Genomic DNA, 20,015 nt, shown 5'->3' with positions numbered 1-20,015 from the left:
CTATTTTCAGTTTGCAACATTTTCTCAGTATTTTACAGAGTCAGATTGAGCAAATGCTATTTAAAATAAGAAAATATACAGTACAAATCTGTATCTCAGATGTCTAAATTGTGTTGTTGCTGGCAGCTAAATTTTCTGAATACAGCTAATATAAAAAAATTAAGCTGCAAATAAAAGGTTATTGGAGTAGGTTTACAAGAAAATACTATTTTAGTCTTTATACACAAAATTGCATGTTTAATTCAGTGTTAATTGCCATGTCTTCATAAATAATGAAAAGAGTTTCTACATTGTTTTTTTCAGTAATGTCAACAGTCATGGTTTATATTATTAATTTAATTTCTTCAGCACTTTTTACAATGTACATTGTTTCAAAAGAGCTCCACACACACACACACACACACACACACACACACACACACACACACACACTACAGTTCCAAAGTTAGTAAGATTTGCATAAAATATACTTTTAGCAAGGAAGCATTGCATTGATTAATCTTTCTTTTGAGCTTTCATTCATTTAAAGATCCTGAAAAAAAGTAGTGCTGTCAAACGATTAATCGTGATTAATCGCATCCAAAATAAGTTTTTGTTTACATAATAATATGTGTGTGTACTATGTATATTTATTATGTATATAAATACACACAGTATATATTTAGAAAATATTTACATGCATTTACCTGTATATATTTATATTCGTATATATAAAAATACATTTAATATACAAACATAACATATTTTTCTTAAATATATACATAATAAATATACACAGTACACACACATATATTATGTAAACAAAAACTTTTATTTTGGATGTGATTAATCATTTGACAGCACTAAAGAAAGTTTATTTTCTTTTAATTTTTGGAAAAATTGACAGTTTCCACAAAAATATTAAGCAGCAAAACTGTTTAATAAAAAATGAGCATATTAGAATTTGATGGCCAATATTATTTATTTTAGTGTTCATACTAAAACACAGATCACAAAGTTTGTATGCTATTAATGTACAGTAATATGAGTGTTAAGTACTTTTAACACAGAAAAAAAAAACTTGATTATCTTTAATCAGACAGATTCTGATTAAAAAAACAAACAAACAAATGCTAATACTGATATAGTCACTGAAATATCTGGCATCTCTGTCTAAAATGGTTTTATATACACCGTTCCAAGCAAACTGTGAGTTTGGAAAAGGAAGGGGTCTCTTCCATATGCTTTTCTGATGACTTTGGCTCATTATGGATGCAGCCCATGATGCTGGTAGCTGCTTGCAGGTACACTGACTCGGCCCTCAGCAGTGATTATGTGCTCACTAATGTGCCATTGGCTGCCGAGTGACCCAGTGTGGAGAGGGCTGACCGAACCGCACCGACTCTAGCATTCCTTAATGTCTTACTGCAGCGAGATCCACAAATCATCAATTTCCCCCTTGCTGTACCCCTGTACCTCCCTGTTACCACGACAACACTTTGGCCCCTGCCACTGAGAGCGGAACGAAAGACCCTAAGCACCATTGATGGCCTCATTCAGATGGAGAAATGCATCAGAGAGGTTGAGGGCTGTGTGTGTTGTGCGTTTTTGTGGTTTATCTATTATAAACTTTGTTTTTAGACCTAATGTGTTCTATAGGTTGGCTGTTTCAGTACACCTTTTTATCCGTGTGTTTTATAGCGTGTGTTTTTGGCTGCCGCCCTCATTGTGAAGTCGTGCGGCTCTGCCTAAGTTATTGGAAGGGCTGGCGGGGCGTTTGATTGCTGGCAGGTAGATTAAAGCAGCTCTTCCGCCGGGATTAGAAAGCGAAAGGGGATGGAAGTGGAGATCACAGCCAGAGGAACACTGAGCTCTCCCCACTCAAAGCGTCCGTAATCACCCCTGGCCTGGACTCAAGCACTTCAACAGCAGGCGAGAGAGAAAGCAAGCATCATGGGGGATCTGGAAAAAAAGAAAGAACGAGAATGGGAAAGGGAACAGTTTTGATGTTGGGCTCAATTTCCGGATGTGTGTTGTTATGCTAGTAATCGAGCGAGTGAAATTGTTTTTTCAGTGGCTGATGCCAGAAGACAGCCAGAGAATTTTCTTTGAAAGCATGTAGATTAACGAAGAATTCAAAGATCTTGAATAATTTTTTATTTATGTACAAAAATTTCAAAAGAGGTGCTTACCAAGTCTGCTTCAGGATGATCAAAATATAGTAAAAACTGTAATACTATTAAAGATTACAGTTTAAAATAAATTTGTCTATTTTAATAAACATATTTTTATTCCTTTAGCAAACCTGAATTTTTAGCAGCCATTATTCCAGTCTTTGGTGTCACATGATCTATCAGAATTACTTTAAAATGCTGATTTGGCATTCAAGAAATATTTGCTTTTTTATGCTGAAAACAGCTCCTAAAAATTGTATGGAATTTATTTTAATATTTTTATTTTATTTATAAATGTTTTACTGTTGATTTCTTGAATGCTTCCTGTGCTGAATTATATATATATATCTATATATATATATATATATATCTATATCTATATCTATATCTATATATATATATATATATATATTATTCAAACAGTGTATAATATAACATTTTAATGTTAAATAAAAAAAAGAAAAAGTCCAGTAGCTGTCACATAACGTATGAGCAGGGAGAACGTAGGAGGCATGGCATAACTAAATAACAGTATTTAATGACAAAACACAAGGATAATCCAACATGAAGGCTTGAACATAAATCAAAGAAACACAAGGAACGTAACGAGTAGAGCCAGCACTGGAACACAGTGCAAACAAGAACTAAATACACAGGACGATTAGCTAACACAGGTGCAAAGAATCGTAATTAAACTAAACGAGGAAACAATTAGTTAATTGATGTTTCCTCATTTAGTTTAAACAAGAAAAGGAAAAAGTCTGTATAAGGAAAAACAGGAAGAACTCAGGGTAAAACAAGACAAAAACGTGACAGTAGCGATTCCTTAACTGCGACCTAATCTACTTATGTGATTCAAGCAAATTTAATCACTGCTGGTATGAATGGCCCATTATCGTCCAATGCTGATCATCTTAGTGTGTGTTTAAATTTGTTGTTTGGTTCTCTTGGTTCTTTTAGTCTGGACCAAAAAAGAAAAATGGTATATTTATCCCTGGTTCCGTACAGTTAGTGTTCACACTATCATTTTTATCACAAACCTAAAATATACAAAACAGAAAACAGAAGGATTAGATCACAACCTAATTGGTCAGCTTTTGTGGCATACGTTTTGCAAACTTACTAAACTTACCAAACATGAAAAAGGTGGATCTCGGGCCACTCGTTGTGCACCAAGGTTCGGGATGGCAGCCTTCACACTTATTCAAATGAACAACACTAACAGAGCAATCGCACCAGAGTCTGTTTTATTCAAACCAAGCCTGCCAAGTGTAAACACACCCTTAAACTGCCCAAATGTCAGCCAATTTTTCAGCCTGGCCACAAGCTCATTTCATGTATGTCAGGAAATAACAAACATTTTTCTCCCCATATGCTTCCAGTAGAGATTCACTAATGCAAGGAACTAAAAGTGCAACAGATCAATGGATTATGATAAAAGTGTTGTATTTAATGATTTATCACAATAAAATACTGCAGTGGACTCTAGCTTGTCTCTGGGGCGTCCTGTTCCAGTAACATGGTCCCACAGTCTCTCTGCTTTTCTTGCCCATGTACAATGCTGCCCGCCGACGATAATCGATACATGAGCATGCCTGTTTGAAACCAAACCCTGTGAAGAGCCCATGCTGTCTGCTCCTGCAGACAACAGAGGCGGTCATGGGAAAATAATTCACATGTGGTGTTGAAAGAAAAAATAACAAAAAATAGCAAACATGAATTCTTTAAAATCCTTAAGGTAAAATATCAGACCCATTTTATGTAAGGCAATGGAAGTGTGTGATAAGGCAATGTTTTACTTGCCACAAGTGTGAGATGAGGCGAGATATGAATCTTACTGTAAAGTGTTTTGCTGGCTTTGATCTGGTATCGAGTCATGGATTGTGTTTTGTGTCTGGTTTTATTAGATCATGAATCTGAGCAGGGCTGGGACACAAATGGACAAAAGTCTTTTAGATGTGAGAAAGCAAGTCAAGTATCTATCTATCTATCTATCTATCTGTCTGTCTGTCTGTCTGTCTGTCTGTCTAGCATTATATCCATCTATCTGTCCATCCGTCCAGCTGTCGGTCTGTCATTTTTTTTAACAAAACTACTAATACAAGACTTTGTAAAAGCAAAATGCAAACTCAATTTTTTTTTTTAAGTTTATTTAAATTTAACCACCACAGGCTTTATCAGCAGCCATGAGAGAAATTGATATAACAGTCATCCACCTGTGTTATCCGCATTCCTCTTTCCTCTGCCATTTTGGAATTTTTTTATCCTGATTTAACGCGTCCAAATTAGTGGTTCTCATCCGCAAGGCGGTTGTTTTGGGTCAACTTCCGCCCTCCATTAGACGCTGTGCTATTAAAGACATCAGTAATCACTAGGTTTAACCAAACAGAGACCACAGAAATGCTCTTTATCTGTTTTGTGTGGTTTTAAAGAGCGACCTTTCCTCAGCGAAAAGGGTACCTGTTCGCTGAGCAAATGGCCTCAGCAAACACTCTGACACACTTTCGCTGCAACTTTATTTATTTACAAATGTCACCGTCACCAGGGCGTAATGTGTTGCATCAGGCGTAGAGCTCTTTGGAAAAGTGCTTCTCATCAATTCAGAGGATTTAGTTGGGGACAGAAGAGAGGAGGAGGGGGTGGAGGAAGGGAGATGAATCTGGCTTCACTGAATCTCTCCATATGAACACTTTTTTTGTTTCATATTGTCTTTTATGTACATATAATATTAGACTATATAGGCAGAAGTATTTCTATTAAAATCTATTGTATTTAAATGGCCTCTTCTATGATTGGCTAAACACTTTGAATGTGAAATGAGCAATTGACATTGACAGCTCTAGTGTCACTGTAGTTGTTTGGACATTTTATGCAGTGCACAGTATGTGAGGTAGAGCAGATCCCTCTCACCGCTTAAGGATTACAGTCATTCTGCAGGAAAATATTTATGATACATGAGTCCATTAATCTTACACCAACACAGCACTTGTCACTATAAATCAAACACACATCCCACTCTGCTTCATACACAACAGGATATTGTGATCATACTTTTGTTCTCTGCCTTTTTTTTTGGACAAATCCAGTTAAAACATTGACTTCCCGAGAGGGTGAAAGACAAACAAGGCTATTAAACCACTTAAGATCTGCATGCCAATAAATTGCATGTGTGCCAAAATAAAAAATGTGCTGTGCTCAGCATTTCTTTATGCGGATATCCTGAAGTATTGACTAGAAGTTGTGATTGTCTCTCTGTGTGTGTGTGTGTGTGTGTGTGAGAGAGTCTGAGTGTATTTCAGTCAATCAGGCTGCATTATTTCTTCTAAAAAGAATAATGTAATGATCGATAATTCTAATTTTATTTCAGTATAATTTAAATTATTATAAAACAATATTTAATAACAGCATTAATATGTCATGTATTATTCAGTTGTAATATATATGTAATATATATAATAATATAATATAATATAATATAATAAATTCTGATTTTGATCAGTTCATTTCTATAATGTCATGTCACTGTGACAGTTGATAACACCAAAAACAGTGCCACCATATTTATATGGGAATCAAACATATCTAAATCAGTGTTTTGATAACCGTGTCTTTTAATTCTGTGCATGAAATTTAGAAAATGGTTTGCAACACTTTATCAAATGAGCGTATATGTATATGTTTTCCTCAATGTGAAAACGCAACATCAGAGGTGATTAACAATTAATAGCCGTTGATGCTAAGACCTTATTTACCCTGGAATGTAGATCATAACAGAAAAACCCAGTTTGCAACCTGCCGTGCAAGGAAGAGAGAGACTAGTATGAGAAATTAAATAGCCTTTTAGATGGTTTGTTGACCCATTCCCCTTGGCATACACACGCATACTCATACATACTCCAGAAATGAAAATGAAAACCATCAATACTGCGATCGAGGGCAAACTTTGTTTTGCCTGTAATGCTGTGTAAGACATGAATGTGTTTTTATTGATCTATCTGATTTACAAAACAGTCTTTCTCTCGTAATGGGTTCCCAGCATTGGGTTTTGCCGCTGGATGAAGGAGGGGATTGTGGGAATGATTTAAACCGTGGGGTTAGACTCTCGTCCCTCAGGCTACAGACCTGATTGTCTGCAACTGCTTTGTGATTTACTTGCCAAATATGCAATCTCATCTAACCAGCTTGTTTTGCTCACAATATGTCACGAGGTTGAGTGAACTTTAACAAATCATTACTTTTTTTTCTCTCCCCTATGTGCTCTTTCTCTTTCTTTCTCTCTAGTTACATTGCTGGACACTATGTCTGCTCTGGGAGACCTTGGCTGGGAGGCCTATCCAGCTGAAGGGGTGAGTAACACGACCAATTAAAATCAAGACACTAACACACAAACCTCCCAAATGTCTTTAATCAATTCTGACTCTTGCAACCAGTCCAAATTATATTGCGTTTTGTCTGTGCCTGTTTTACACAAAATTATTTGAACCACGCTGTGACAAACTTTTTAAAATGAAAATGAATCTATGCTCCTGGGCTTCGAAACACTTTTGAACCTCTCTAGCACATTTTTTTTTCTTCCAAACAATCATCTGTAATCACGCTGTCGCATTTCAGATGTGCTGGAATTGCATATGGTTAGACCCGACCTGCACATGTATATTCATAAGAGTGGATACAGCATTGATCGGGCTCATGGGAAAGAAAGGCTATGAGCATATTCTCAGGTTCTTGTAAATTGGAGCCACTGTTTTTTTGTGTGTGTAAATTGTAGGATGTGGTGTCAAGGTCATGTGGAGTCTAGTGAGCTTAGACCTGTTTCTAGCCAAGAGGCGTTCATGTTCGGCTTAACACCAACTTCCCCGGTCGCTTACTTCCAATTTATTTGAGGAAGACATCAAGATTAAGAGTCTCTAAAGCAGGAACACAATCCCCTGTGCCAGAGAGCAAAAGAAGGAGCCTTTATTTTGAGTATAGAAGGCCTGTTCTGTCTTTTTTGAGGCACCCAAAGTGGTCTAAAAATAATTGAGTTTGCAAAAACCATGGTGAGCTTAAAAGAAAATCAATCTTTGGGATTTCACAGCCACCTTTTAAATGATTAAATAGAGCCGTCAGAAGCTAGATCAGATTGTCTGTGCCATACACGCGTGTCTACGAGACGTGTCGTGTAGCAGCTAAATCTGGAGATGAGCGGAATTTACAAATGATTTTTTGCTGAAAATAGTACGGCAGACATGAAGTCTGTACCCCTTCTCAAACCGAGAAATATTAGACTTGCATAATAGAGTATTGCATTGCATAACAGGCTGATACATTGCCAATAACTCAAACCCGCTGCCTCACCCTAGGAGAGCATGTGAAATGACATTTAAAAGTAAAGTTGTGGAAACAATGCAAATGCTATAGAGCAAGATCCTCAAAACAGATACATGCTATAAGCCAAACTTAGAGTTATGAGATTTGTCATGTTTAATAGTCACAGTATTCTTTGCAGGCTCTTACATTTATATAGAGGAGATTATCTTTTGTACATGGCTTGATGTGTCTGGATTGCTGTAGTGGGATTGAGTGCTGCTGTAGTGTTTGTGAACCCATCACCAGCTTCTCAGCAGATGACTGGAGCTTCTACAGAGGCCTGTTTCTCTACAACTGCATTTCAATTTGCACACTATCTGTCCTACATAGTACACGGCATAGGAATTTGTGTGGGATGCATGATATCGAGATCATATTTTTACTACCATCTAACACTAACTTAAATGGATCGTGCACAATCACAACAAAGATCTACACATGCTAGTAAATGTTTTAGAGGGTTTTTTTTAAATGAAAAAATACGCTTTTTCTTTAGCAAAAGTCAAAATAATTGAAGAATTTAAATTTGTAATAATTTTATTCCACAGTATGTATATGTATGTGTATATATATATATATATATATATATATATATATATATATATATATATATATATATATATACACAAAGTATATACATACTTTACAGAGTATGGTTATGAAGGCATCTAAAGGTTATGAAGGCATCTAAAGCATAGCATTACTGAGAATAAGTTATTTGTTTAACAAAAGTATTTTAATTTATACAACTTTATGAATTTTTAAGTCTAAATACAATCACCAGAAGTAAAAAGCTAATGTTAGGCTATAAACGAACTACACTACATCACCACTACTTTTTTCCAGCAACTCTTTAATTTTTTTTTACAATCTATAAGTTGAAATGTTTTAGTTAGGAACGCTTGCAAGAGTATGAGTTCAGTCAAACTGTGAATGAGGACTAGTGAGCTGAAGAGTTTTCCTGTTTGGCGTGATGATGTTTAACGTCCTCGACAACCTCTTTTAGTCCCATTTAGCCACTTGTTATCAAACATTTTTTCAATAGCTTAAAAAGAATCGGGTGTTCAGTATTACTGATGTATTTTAAGTGGAATAAACCATGAAAATACCTTGAACTTGTGTTTACTACAGACCTCATTTCAGGCATTTAACCAAAAAACCATTGACATTGGGATTGAACCTGAAGTGCAAAAATGCTTTTAGGATTCATTCTTGCCGCACTTTATACTATAGATTTTTAATGTCATTCATTTAACCATTAATTTTGAGATCTGCTAAAGAAAAAAGTATTACAGCCTGTGCACAGAGATGTTGTCCCAATGCTGTCTTATTCAGAAGTGTGTAGTAGACATCAACAGCTTTTAAATAGACAGTATTCCTTTTTTACAGCAAACCACTAATCAAATTGATTCTAAAATGATCAGTTTAAGAATCCAAACTAAAAGACTTTATTTACTGGATTGGTTGACTCCCACGTACTGTGAGGGTCTCTTCCAATTGGCCTGTTTCAACATGATGTCTGTTAAACTCTTCAGAGAAAGTTCCTCCCTGTCCTCATGCGGTGTTTACCTTAGATTCAGTGATAGTAGGAGTCTCTTTGTTTTGCTGGTATGGCAGTTATTTAATGGGAGTGAACTGTAAGGCTAAATCAGGTCTCACAGCTGCGGCTTGCATTTCATACTTGAGGATTATCGCGGCGACCCGTGACCCGATGAACCCGCCGACGGTGTGCCGTTGTGGAGCGGCTCACAGGAAAGCCGACATGTTCCCAAAGCGGCCGCTTCACCTCCGCTGGATATTTACCTTACTGACTCAATCGACTGCCACTTGACCTTCGCAGGTCAAGACTAATACAGCTTTCCCTGTCCCAGATGTGGAAGGTTTGTTTTGGATCGGCTATCAAATGGCCAAAGTCATTTAGGGTATATGTGCGTGTCTGTTACTAAAATAGAAGGGAGTAATTCACCTAGAGTGATAAAAAACAGGTAACCCTAATAACATGTCCTCCAAAAGAGGCCTTCTGCCCAAAAAAACAGACGTTCTTTTAGGGATTTAAAGTCAATTGCACTTAAGTATCTTAAACTACCAGATGATTGTGGGCCTGCAATTATGTTAAGCCAATGAAGGGCTAAGCAGACCCCCTGAACTGACATATTTGCTTGGCTTCAAAGTGGTCAGACTTTGTGAAGGGTGACTGGGGAATGGACTTAAGGTATTTCAGATGGGACTCTAGGGGAAGCAGCCAGCTGGAGACGCTACTTAACAAGACGCCCACGTCACACTTACAACCGCTATGTTGATTGAGAGTGGCTAAGCTTTACCTCCTGTCCAAATAACCTGTTTTTCAATTAACAATTGTGAGTGTGTGTGGAACTAGCTGCATGTAGGAGTATTTTTGATCGCTTTTGCTAGAGTTTTGCTAGTTTTGTTCACGAATATATCAACTGCACATGGCCAATTTCCTTTCAAATGCCTTATTGTGGCATACTAAAATGCGTAACTAAATTGTATATTCGCGTCTGGAGATCTGGTGTGTAACACAACCCTTTAGACTTTTTCTGTGGTAAAGTTCATGAATTCAGACAATGCGTTCCCAAAGAAACTTTCCGTAGCGGTTGGGTTCAGACCGAGTTTTGAAAATAAATAAACAGAAATGCATAAAACTGCCTTTATCCCTGTATAAATATTCCTTCAAATGTCATAATTATTGCACTTGAATGGAAAGAACGTACCCAAGAAGTTCAGTGGCTGTGTCACTTTGATCTGTAATGTTGTCCGCCCATTCCCACCAGTCAGCATATGGCTCAGTTTAAAGCCAGACTGCGCTAGCAATTGACCCTCATGCCTCGATCACTTTTTTAAAGCTATAAGCTAATGGCAACGTGTCATAAATGCTCTCTTTGTTGCTATGACATCATGGCTAGAAAGTGATGTGCACTCCAGACTCTGCTGACGCATGGAATAAAATACTTCCAATGCTTGATTGCGCTGATGTGGAAAATGGCTCTTTTGGAGACATTCTGATGTACTCTGTCTCCTTGACCATTTGCTTAAATGTGCACCCATATTCAGTTGCCAATCAGTTTAAGGGATGTTAAAGGATTAGTTCACCCAAAAATGAAAATGCTATCATCATTTACTTACCCTTGTTCCAAACCAATTTGACTTTGCTTTTTCCTTGGAACACAAAAATAGATATTTTATGTACTGGTTGCTCTTTGCCATTCAGTTATGAGTACTGAGGACTGGAGCTGTAAACCTTCATAAAGAAAACAAAAGGACCATAAATCATACAAGTTTAAATGATTCGCATGTTGTTTTTTAAGTGTTAGCCTTTTTGTATGATGAACAGACTGAAAGTTAATCTGTTAACTGTGGTATCTGAATCAAGTCATTGGGTTTGATTCATGGGAGATTGATTGTATATATCAACCTATCCGTTGAAAAGATTTGAATCAAAAGATACATTTGCAGATGATTCTAACATAGATAGATATTTTCTGTTTCTCGTAAAAAAGGTATTGCATGGCTTCAGAAAAAATGCACTAGTCAGTACTGATGACTTTTATGGCGTTTTTACACCCTTTTTGGGGCTTGAAAGCTCCAGTCTGCATTTACAGTAATTGGAAAAGAGTGGCTAGTTCTCATTTTGTGTTCCACCAAAGAAAAAAAAAGTCTTACAAGTGTGGAACAGCATGAGGTTGTGTAAAAGATGACAGACTTTTTATTTTTATGCGAACTAGTCCTTCAAAAGAACATAGTGCTCTTTAAAAGAACTAGCTATAACTTTCCCTGTCTTCTTGCAGTCACAGTGGATTGCTCCCATCATGCACTATTCAAGAAATCTTGAGCAGAAATGATGAGGAATGTCTTCAAGTGCGAACTCAAGTGGTCAATCAACAATTTATGAATTTTTAGTATTTGAAGTCTAGTATGTTACTCGCTGATTGATCAGAAGTTTGAATGAATCCCTAAAATCACTTAGAACTGAGCCGGTGGTCCTTCAGCTCATTTCAGCTGCAAATTATATAGCGAAGGAATAGAATTTATTGAAGCAAATCAGAATCTTTTTTGAGAAGCAGCCGTTCAAGAAATTGCCCACCCATCTAAGACACCCTGGATGGTTTATTTTCTCTCCCTTTAAGGAGTCAAATGTTACTTATGCATGAAGTGTTCCAATTGAAGGAACCTTAGACAAGTGGAAGCAGATGGCAAGAGATGATGGGAGACGAGTCCCTTAAACATACTCCATCTACTGCTGACTATACTGGAGACATACACACATACACAAACTAGTTGAGGCACACTATGTGTTCCATAAATGAAATAAAAATAATATAGAAATGCATGATAAAAATAGAGATACATGAAATCAAAATAATATATAACTAGGCCTGTCGCAATAATCTATATATCGACTTATCAAGCAATATATGTAAATGACCGCAATCATTTTTGGTGACAATATATCGGCCATTATATTTACTGAAACATTTATGTCACCATGTTTTGTACATTCCACTTGCGCCTGTGTCTTTTGCAGCTTCTCGTACATAACGTGGTGTAGTCATGAGTTGCTAGTTCAAATTTAAAAAATGCTTCTACAAAAAAAGTTTAATCTGCAGATATGGTCTTGTTCAGGGATTTGTGCCTTTGTGCATACGGACATCTAACTGCTAAGTAGTGATTGTGTTTTTCAGCAATACATTACAGAGAAAAGAAGGTCATTTTTCCATTCACAAAATCTGTAGATGGAAAAATCTCCATACAAGTTCTTTGTGTATTTTTCTTTTTTCTACTTGTTACTTTGAACTTTTTGTTAGAAAATGTTTATTTACCATCTATTCAAGTTTTTTAAGGTATCTAATATTTTGTTACTTAATTTCCATGATCTAAATATTCTTAAAAAATAAATGTTTTTGTTGTCATTTGGAAGTGTGTAGGCCTTCTTGCATTATTATGCTGTTACATTGTGATTATATATTCATTGGCATAAAATGGTCTTTAAAATGACAATAATATCGCTTATTGCAATTATTTCTGGGGCAATATATCTCACAACAAAAAGATGTTATCGTGACCTATATATCAGGCCTATATATAACAAATATTTACATAATATGCATGCAATTTTAAGCCCGGAGTTCAGAACTGATTTTGACTTTTTTTTAAATAGATTAATTTTTTTATGTACTTAAAAGTCTCTTATGCTTACCAATGCTGCATTTATTTGATCAAAAATATAGTAAAAAGGCAATATTGTGAAATATTATTATTACTTTAAATTGTATTTGTTTATAACAGTCTATAATTGTTTTCCGTTTTAAAATATAATTTGTTCCTTTTGAAGGCAAAGCTAAATATTCAGCATTCAATACTGCAGTCTTTAGTGTCTCATGATCCTTCAGAAATTATTCATATATGCTGATTTAGAGCTCAGGAAACTTTTTATACTATTATCAATGTTGAAAACAGTTGTGCTGTGTATTTTATATATATATATATATATATATATATATATATATATATATATATATATATATATATATATATATATATATATATATAATACATTTATTCTACTAAATAAGCTTGAGACAGAAATGTCACAGTTTATATTAAAATTGTGGAAAAAAAAGTTAGCACATTTTTGCAACCATAACAGTTGTTCTGTCTGTTGCAGTGGGAGGAAATCAGTGTGATGGATGAGAGGAACACACCCATGCGCTCCTACCAGGTGTGTAATGTGATGGAGGCTAATCAGAACAACTGGCTACGCACACGCCACATCCCACGAGATGGAGCGCAGCGCGTCTACATCGAGATTAAGTTCACCCTGCGTGACTGCAACAGTCTGCCTGGAGTCCCTGGCACCTGCAAAGAAACTTTCAATATGTACTACTACGAGTCCAACAATCCTAACCTGTGGTTTATCAAGGAGAGCCAGTACATAAAGATCGACACTATCGCAGCCGATGAGAGCTTCACGCAAACTGACGTTGGCGATCGCGTTATGAAACTAAACACAGAAGTGAGGGACATCAGTAACTTGAGCAAGAAGGGTTTCTACTTGGCTTTCCAAGATGTTGGAGCCTGCATCGCTTTGGTGTCCCTGAGGGTCTTCTATAAGAAGTGTCCTCTTGCCGTTCTGAACTTGGCCCAGTTTCCTGACACAGTGACAGGGGGAGATTCGGCTTTGGTGGAGGTTAGGGGATCTTGTGTGAATGACTCAGAGGAGTTTGAGGCGCCGAGGATGTACTGCAGTGGAGATGGTGGATGGCTGGTGCCCATTGGACGCTGCGTCTGCAAGCCAGGCTTTGAGGAGAATAAGGACTACTGTCAGCGTGAGTTCTCTATGCAGCATTTTTTTTACTCCTGTATTGGCATATACAGTGGACCTAAAAAGTATTTAGACACTTTTGTAATTTTAAGTTACACTTAAAAATGTATGGATGCACATGTAATTTTTATCGACTGATATTGATGACTGATGTTAAAACTGATGTAAATATTTGTATTGCTTGATATTGAATATTTAATTGTGCATGCTCTTTTCTCCTCTTTTTACATTAAGATTACATCATCTGATGCTCACATAAAGTTAATATTAAAAATCACTAATAATAATACTGTTAAATGTAATCTGATGGATATCTCAAAACGCATATCCATTTTTCATACTGTACATTTTAATGTTGTGATGTTTAAATTCATTTGTAGCATCGAAGATTTTTCAACAAAATATTTTTTATTTAGACAAAGCCATAATTGTTAGCCATAATAAAATAAATTTCAGCTTATTAGAATTTTTATATCAGTGCATCCCCATTTATAGGTTAAAATGTCATTGCATTACATAGAAATATCAAAATATCAAATGTGCAACATAATGCAATGATATTCATATGTAAGTGTGGCAAAAGTGTCCATATACTTTTGGGGTCACAACATGTTTTTCTGACATAACTGGGCAATTTATTGGCTAATATATGACACATTCTGTAGTGATGAAATGTATCCGCAGTCAGTTTTTTAGCAGTTGCGGTCCCTTTGTTTGCTTCTGAAGTGAGTGTGTATGCGTGTGTCTGTGAGCGAATGCAAATAAGTTTGCAATGAAAGTAGCTGAGGGCTTCAGTGACTCATTCAAATTCAGTCTGTGCCTCGTTTCCCTGTGTTGGGGAAGGTAGTTGTGCTCCAGGATACAAATTATTGAGACATAGCATTCCACAGACTATCTGTTTACTTGCTCTGCAAATCCATAGGCCTCCAGTAGGCAGACTAAATTTTATTTGAGAGTGTGTGTGCATTCGTTGGATGAGTTTGTAAAAGTTTACTCCAAACTTTGCATCATTTGAAGCTAGTGTAATAGCATCTAAAAACCCCCAGATCTTCTTGATTAATTTCAATATTGAAGCAATAAGGTATGAGAGGCCATGCTGCTAAAGGGTGTTGTTTAGTACTGTCTTCACATTATAACTTTTTTCAATGTTTACTACAAAACGCATTAAAATTAATACTTTTTAAAAAAAATCAAAACATTATTTTAAGCAAATCCAATATTCTAATAGTTCTATTGAGTAGTCCCTGACATGTAAGCTAATGTTAAACGCCTTTGTGGCTAGGTGGCTAAGAGGGGTTTTGAGTCGCTAAATTGTATACTAAATGGTTTTGCTGTATTTAGTTTAGATATTTTTTATTTGATCTGCTGAGATCATACTAGCTTCAATTGCTCCTAATTCATCTTGTGTTGTTCTTTTGCTGTTTTGACTTCTGTGTAGCCTGCAAACACGTCAAAACATAAAAAAGAAAATATCTAGCAACCCACACAGCTCTCGCAGGTTCAAACCTCTTGTTGATTGAAACTCCTACTTATTTTTATTTATTTGCATGGCATCATTATGCAGTGTACGTTTCTTTTATCAAATCTGAGATCTTGGACGCCTGTGGAAGTGAGGAAAGCATGACAGGCTCATGTGAGTGTAATTGTGAGGCTGTTGTTCTCTTTCTTTGTGCATTTGGCTGTTTCTCATCTAATGGCTGCTGAGTGGCATCATGTTGTTTGCTAATGGGTAGGCTAGAGCGACACAGAGGGACCTGCTGAGGAGCTAATGACAGCACCTTCATGATGAAACGTTAGCAGACTTCACACAACTTGCAAACAGTTAGCATCTCCATTTTTCTGTGTTAACTACATTGATTTTGTGGTTTTAGGTCTTTTGTACATTTTTTTAGGTTAGCTTGTGCTAGTTTCAAAGTGTGAGTATTTACTTCCTGACAATTTTAAGGTGACCATGATATGTTCTCTTTATCCCAGACATGTCCTGGCAGGAATTTCTTAATTGCCTAAAATGTTATGATTTTGGCTTTGTTTTCATATTGTTTTCATACTTGAAGAAGGTAATGACCGAAAAGTAGTTTAAAGGGATAGTTCACCTAATTTGCACAAAAATGAAAATTCTGTCATTAATTACTCACCCTCTTGTCGTTCCAAACCCGTAAGATCTTCGTTCATCTTCGAACGAACACAAATTAAGATATTTTTGATGAAATCCGAGAGCATTCTGACCTTGCATAGACAGCAAGCGAACTACCATATTCAAGGCCCAGAAACATAGTAAGGATATTGTTAAAATAGTCCATGTGACATCAGTGGTTCAACAGTGGTTCAACACTTGTCCATGGACAAATGGTTCAAGAATATGATAATACTTTTTGTGAGCAAAGAAAACAAAAGTAACAAAAGACTTTATTCAACGATTTCTTCTCTTCTAGTCTTCTATGCACATCCAGGTTTCAGGTCAGAACATTGGCTCCTGCTTAAGCAGCATCACATGCATGCATTGTGGTACTCTTGTGAACGTGCGTTTTCTTTGCGCACAAAAAGTATTCTCATAGCTTCATAAAATTAAGGTTGAACCACTATTTTATCAATGTCCTTACTATTTTTCTAGGCCTTGAATGTGGTAGCTCCGTTGCTGTCTATGCAGGGTCAGACAGCTCTCGGATTTCATCAAAAATATCTTAATTTGTGTTCCAAAGATTAATGAAGGTCTTATGGGTTTGGGAAGACATGAGAGTGAGTAATTAATGACAGACTATTCATTTTTGGGTGAACTATCCCTTTAAGAAATATCATGCAGGTTTTGTACATAATCGACCAGTCGTGTAGTGAAATAAAGTGTGATCTACAAAAAAACTAGTTATTATTAATTTAATTTTGTCTAAAAATATCCAAAGACCTCTTGGGAGTCCAATAATAAAAATGCTGAAATTTGAAATCGCTGTTGATATTGCATATGAATGGTCATATTGAGAACACTGTGGGATACAGTATCCTATATAACTTTCCTCTTTTGGATATTGCAGAAATAGTGGTATGTATTAAATTTCAAATGTTTTGAAACCTTCCCTCCTTCTCATGCAGCAGGTCAAGGAATGGTCAGTCTTTGCAAAATAATCTTATCAGAACGTGCCAGTGTAATGAATTGCTCTCTGACGGTCAATTAACCTTATTCAAGACAAAGCTAGCTGTATCTTTTCTGGTCCAATCGCTCAATCAATCATGCGAGAGGTCAGTGGAAAAGAGAAATAAGAACTCACTGAAGGCCTTGCTAACAGAGCGCAAGACTCAATAAATAGAGATTGACCGTGTTGAGCTATTTCTCAGTGTGGTGGTCTGTAGGTCAGCATGACGAAATGGCTAATCATGGAGTTCTATTGGCAGCGCAAGGCCAGAGGTCGTCTAATATATGCCGTTGTTCTTCATCTCAGGCACTGAATTATAGCTCTATGTGTGTGGGTATGTGTAAGCACAGGCTTTTTTTTTTTTTTCGCTTTCACCATAGCGACTACATTACACATCAGGCCGGCAGATGGCTTTTCATATTTAGTACATGAGTTATCCTTGTAAGCTCTGATTATATTGTGGATTTGTGAATGATCCTCCATCTGTATTAAGCTGACAGACTCTCTAGAAATGGATTCTGCGAGTAGTACAATAGCTGCCTTGGAGACCACATGGTTGTTTAATCGACAGGTAGGCATCTAGCAGATATCGGAAAGCTTAGTGTGGGATTGGGAATCATGGATCTATTGCTTTGTGCTGTAGGCCACTTTAGGTTAGCATGGAGCCTTATTGTTGTGGTGGGAGATAATAGACTACGATAGAACAGCATACTTAGAAACTCTGATGCCTTCCAGTAGTGAAAAAGTAAAGATGTTTCATAGTAACAATATTTAATGCTTTAATAATAAATGCTTTAATGATTTTCAATCATTATTTATTCAGCAAAAAGTAAAAAAAAGTAACTGAAAACTCATAAAGTGACAAAAGTAACTGATAAAGTGAATTTCGAACTCCAAAAATAAAAAAAGCACCAGTAAGTAAATAAGTAAATGAATGAATAAATAAATAATAGTAGTCTCTTGTGCTATATTGGTACAGTATATTGTTCAAAACATCAGTAAAAATTGTATTTATTTTTTAAATGAATTAATACTTTTATTCAGCAAGAACACATTAAATTGATCAAAAGTGAAAGTAAAGACAGTTGAAATGTTAAAGGATATTTCTGTTTCAAATGATTCCTGTTCTTTTGAACTTTCTATTCATCAAAAAAAAAAATTGTTTGTGTATCATAGATTCCACTAAATATTAAGCATAACAACTGTTTTCAACATTGATAATAATAATACATTTCATGAATAAATGCCAAATCATTCATATTAGATGCTGAAGACACGAGTAATGGTTGCTGAAAATTCAGCTTTGCCACTGCAGGAATAAATTACATTTTAACATATATTAAAACAGAAATTGGTTATCTTAAATTGTAGTAATATTTCCCAATATTACTGTCTTTTTTAGCAAATAAATGCAGACTTCCTGAGCATTATATACTTTTTTTTTTCAAAAACATAAAAAAAATCTATAAATTCTAAATTCTTAAAGGAGACATATTATGCCCTTTTTTACAATATGTAATATAAGTCTCTGGTGTCCCCAGAATGTGTCTGTGATGTTTCAGCTCAAAATACCCCACAGATCATTTATTATATCATTTTGAAAATGCTATTTTGAGTGGAAGCAGAAACACTCTGATTTTCGTGCCTGTTTCTTTAAATCCAAATGAGTTGCTGCTCCCACCCCCTTTCCAGATTTCAGCTCGTACCTGCTAAAAACATCTGTTTTGGTTCTGATTATCATGTTTATCGCGCTGAAATCATGCGTTTTAAACCATACGAGTATAAACTTCTGATATACGGGTTTCTGAGCACACACATCCGAAGCACACGGACAGAAAGCGGCTGTCACAGCATGTGAGTAAACTAAGTTCTCATTCACACACGTTTATAATAAAAACACACCAGTTACAAAAACAGTCAGTTATGTCTATGAAGGTAAACAGCTGGAAAATAAATCACATGATTATTTTAGATCTGTGTGTGCATCAATTGGTGCATTCCTAATTTATTTACTGTATGCTGCTGCCACACAGATCTAAAATAAATCACATGATTATTTTAGATCTGTGTGGCAGCAGCATACAGTAAATAAATTAGGAATGCACCAATTGACCGGCCAGTGATCGGAATCGGCCGATTTTTCGCATTACCGGCCCGGATCGGTGACCGGCCGGTCAGTCTCACGTCTCGCCGTTTCCGAGCCGATCCTTGAAAGCACGTGATGGAGATTTACTGCCCAACCGACTGACGAGATGCGCATCTCATACAGATCCAGATTTCCTATCAATGCCATCTTCTCCAAGTACCGTTTTCTTGCGTCCGGTATAAGTTTGTCTCTCTATGGTACATTTCGTTCATTTAATCGTCTTTTCAACATTGTTTAACTGGTTGTTTTAGGTCTCGCCCAATGTGGCCTCACAATATGGCGGCGCCCTCTTGTTTACGTCCCAGAATGCACTGTGCAGTGACGTCGGTTGCCAAGCTCTATTGCCAGCGGCGCAGGCAATGATGCCACAACCACACTCACAGTCGCGTGTAAACTCATCATTTCGCGTGAGAATGATTCTAATTTTAATTGCATTCAGTGTAAACGGCGACTGATAATGTATTTATGTCGAGCCAGATGAGGCTTGCACAGCCTGAATGAGTGAGTGTGTGAGAGAAACGGCACACAAAGTAACTCACAGAAATTTATAGATGCATACTTCGCTAGAAAAAAAAGAGATATTTACAAAATATGATTTAGATAAGCAACATTATACGGCCATGATGTTTCCCCGCATATCAACATCAAAACCATTGCAATGTGACATTGATTTTATACAATAGTATTTCAAGAAACAAGAAGTTAAAATGAAACAAGAAGTAAAAATATTGACTGACTGCTCAATTTCACTGACGAAAATAGTTCAGTTCAACAGAACTGTTGTGTGTCTCTGAGCACCACAGCAGTGTTTAGTTACTGAATGAATCCACGTTTTTGAACGAATCGAGTGAGTCAATGATTCAGTGGCCCATTCATAAGGACAGTCACTTGCCTCGTTTCTG

The 20,015-nt window shown here is 36.3% G+C and overlaps 1 protein-coding gene across 1 annotated transcript in view; it reads left to right on the top strand.

The window, feature by feature from the left end:
• LOC306881472 (ephrin type-A receptor 3-like) overlaps nucleotides 1–20,015 on the top strand; it is a 120,812-nt gene that overhangs the window by 5,919 nt on the left and 94,878 nt on the right. Inside the window, exons 2-3 of the mRNA XM_079435590.1 lie at nucleotides 6,435–6,499; nucleotides 13,186–13,846. Coding sequence (XP_079291716.1) covers nucleotides 6,435–6,499; nucleotides 13,186–13,846 — 726 coding nt within the window. The remainder of the gene's footprint in view (nucleotides 1–6,434; nucleotides 6,500–13,185; nucleotides 13,847–20,015) is intronic.

Source organism: Barbus barbus (genome assembly GCF_936440315.1).
Source record: "Barbus barbus genome assembly, chromosome: 15".
Classification (NCBI taxonomy): Eukaryota; Metazoa; Chordata; class Actinopteri; order Cypriniformes; family Cyprinidae; genus Barbus; species Barbus barbus.
The sequence above is the reverse complement of the archived record's forward strand: the minus strand, read 5'-3'. Positions and strand labels throughout refer to the sequence as shown.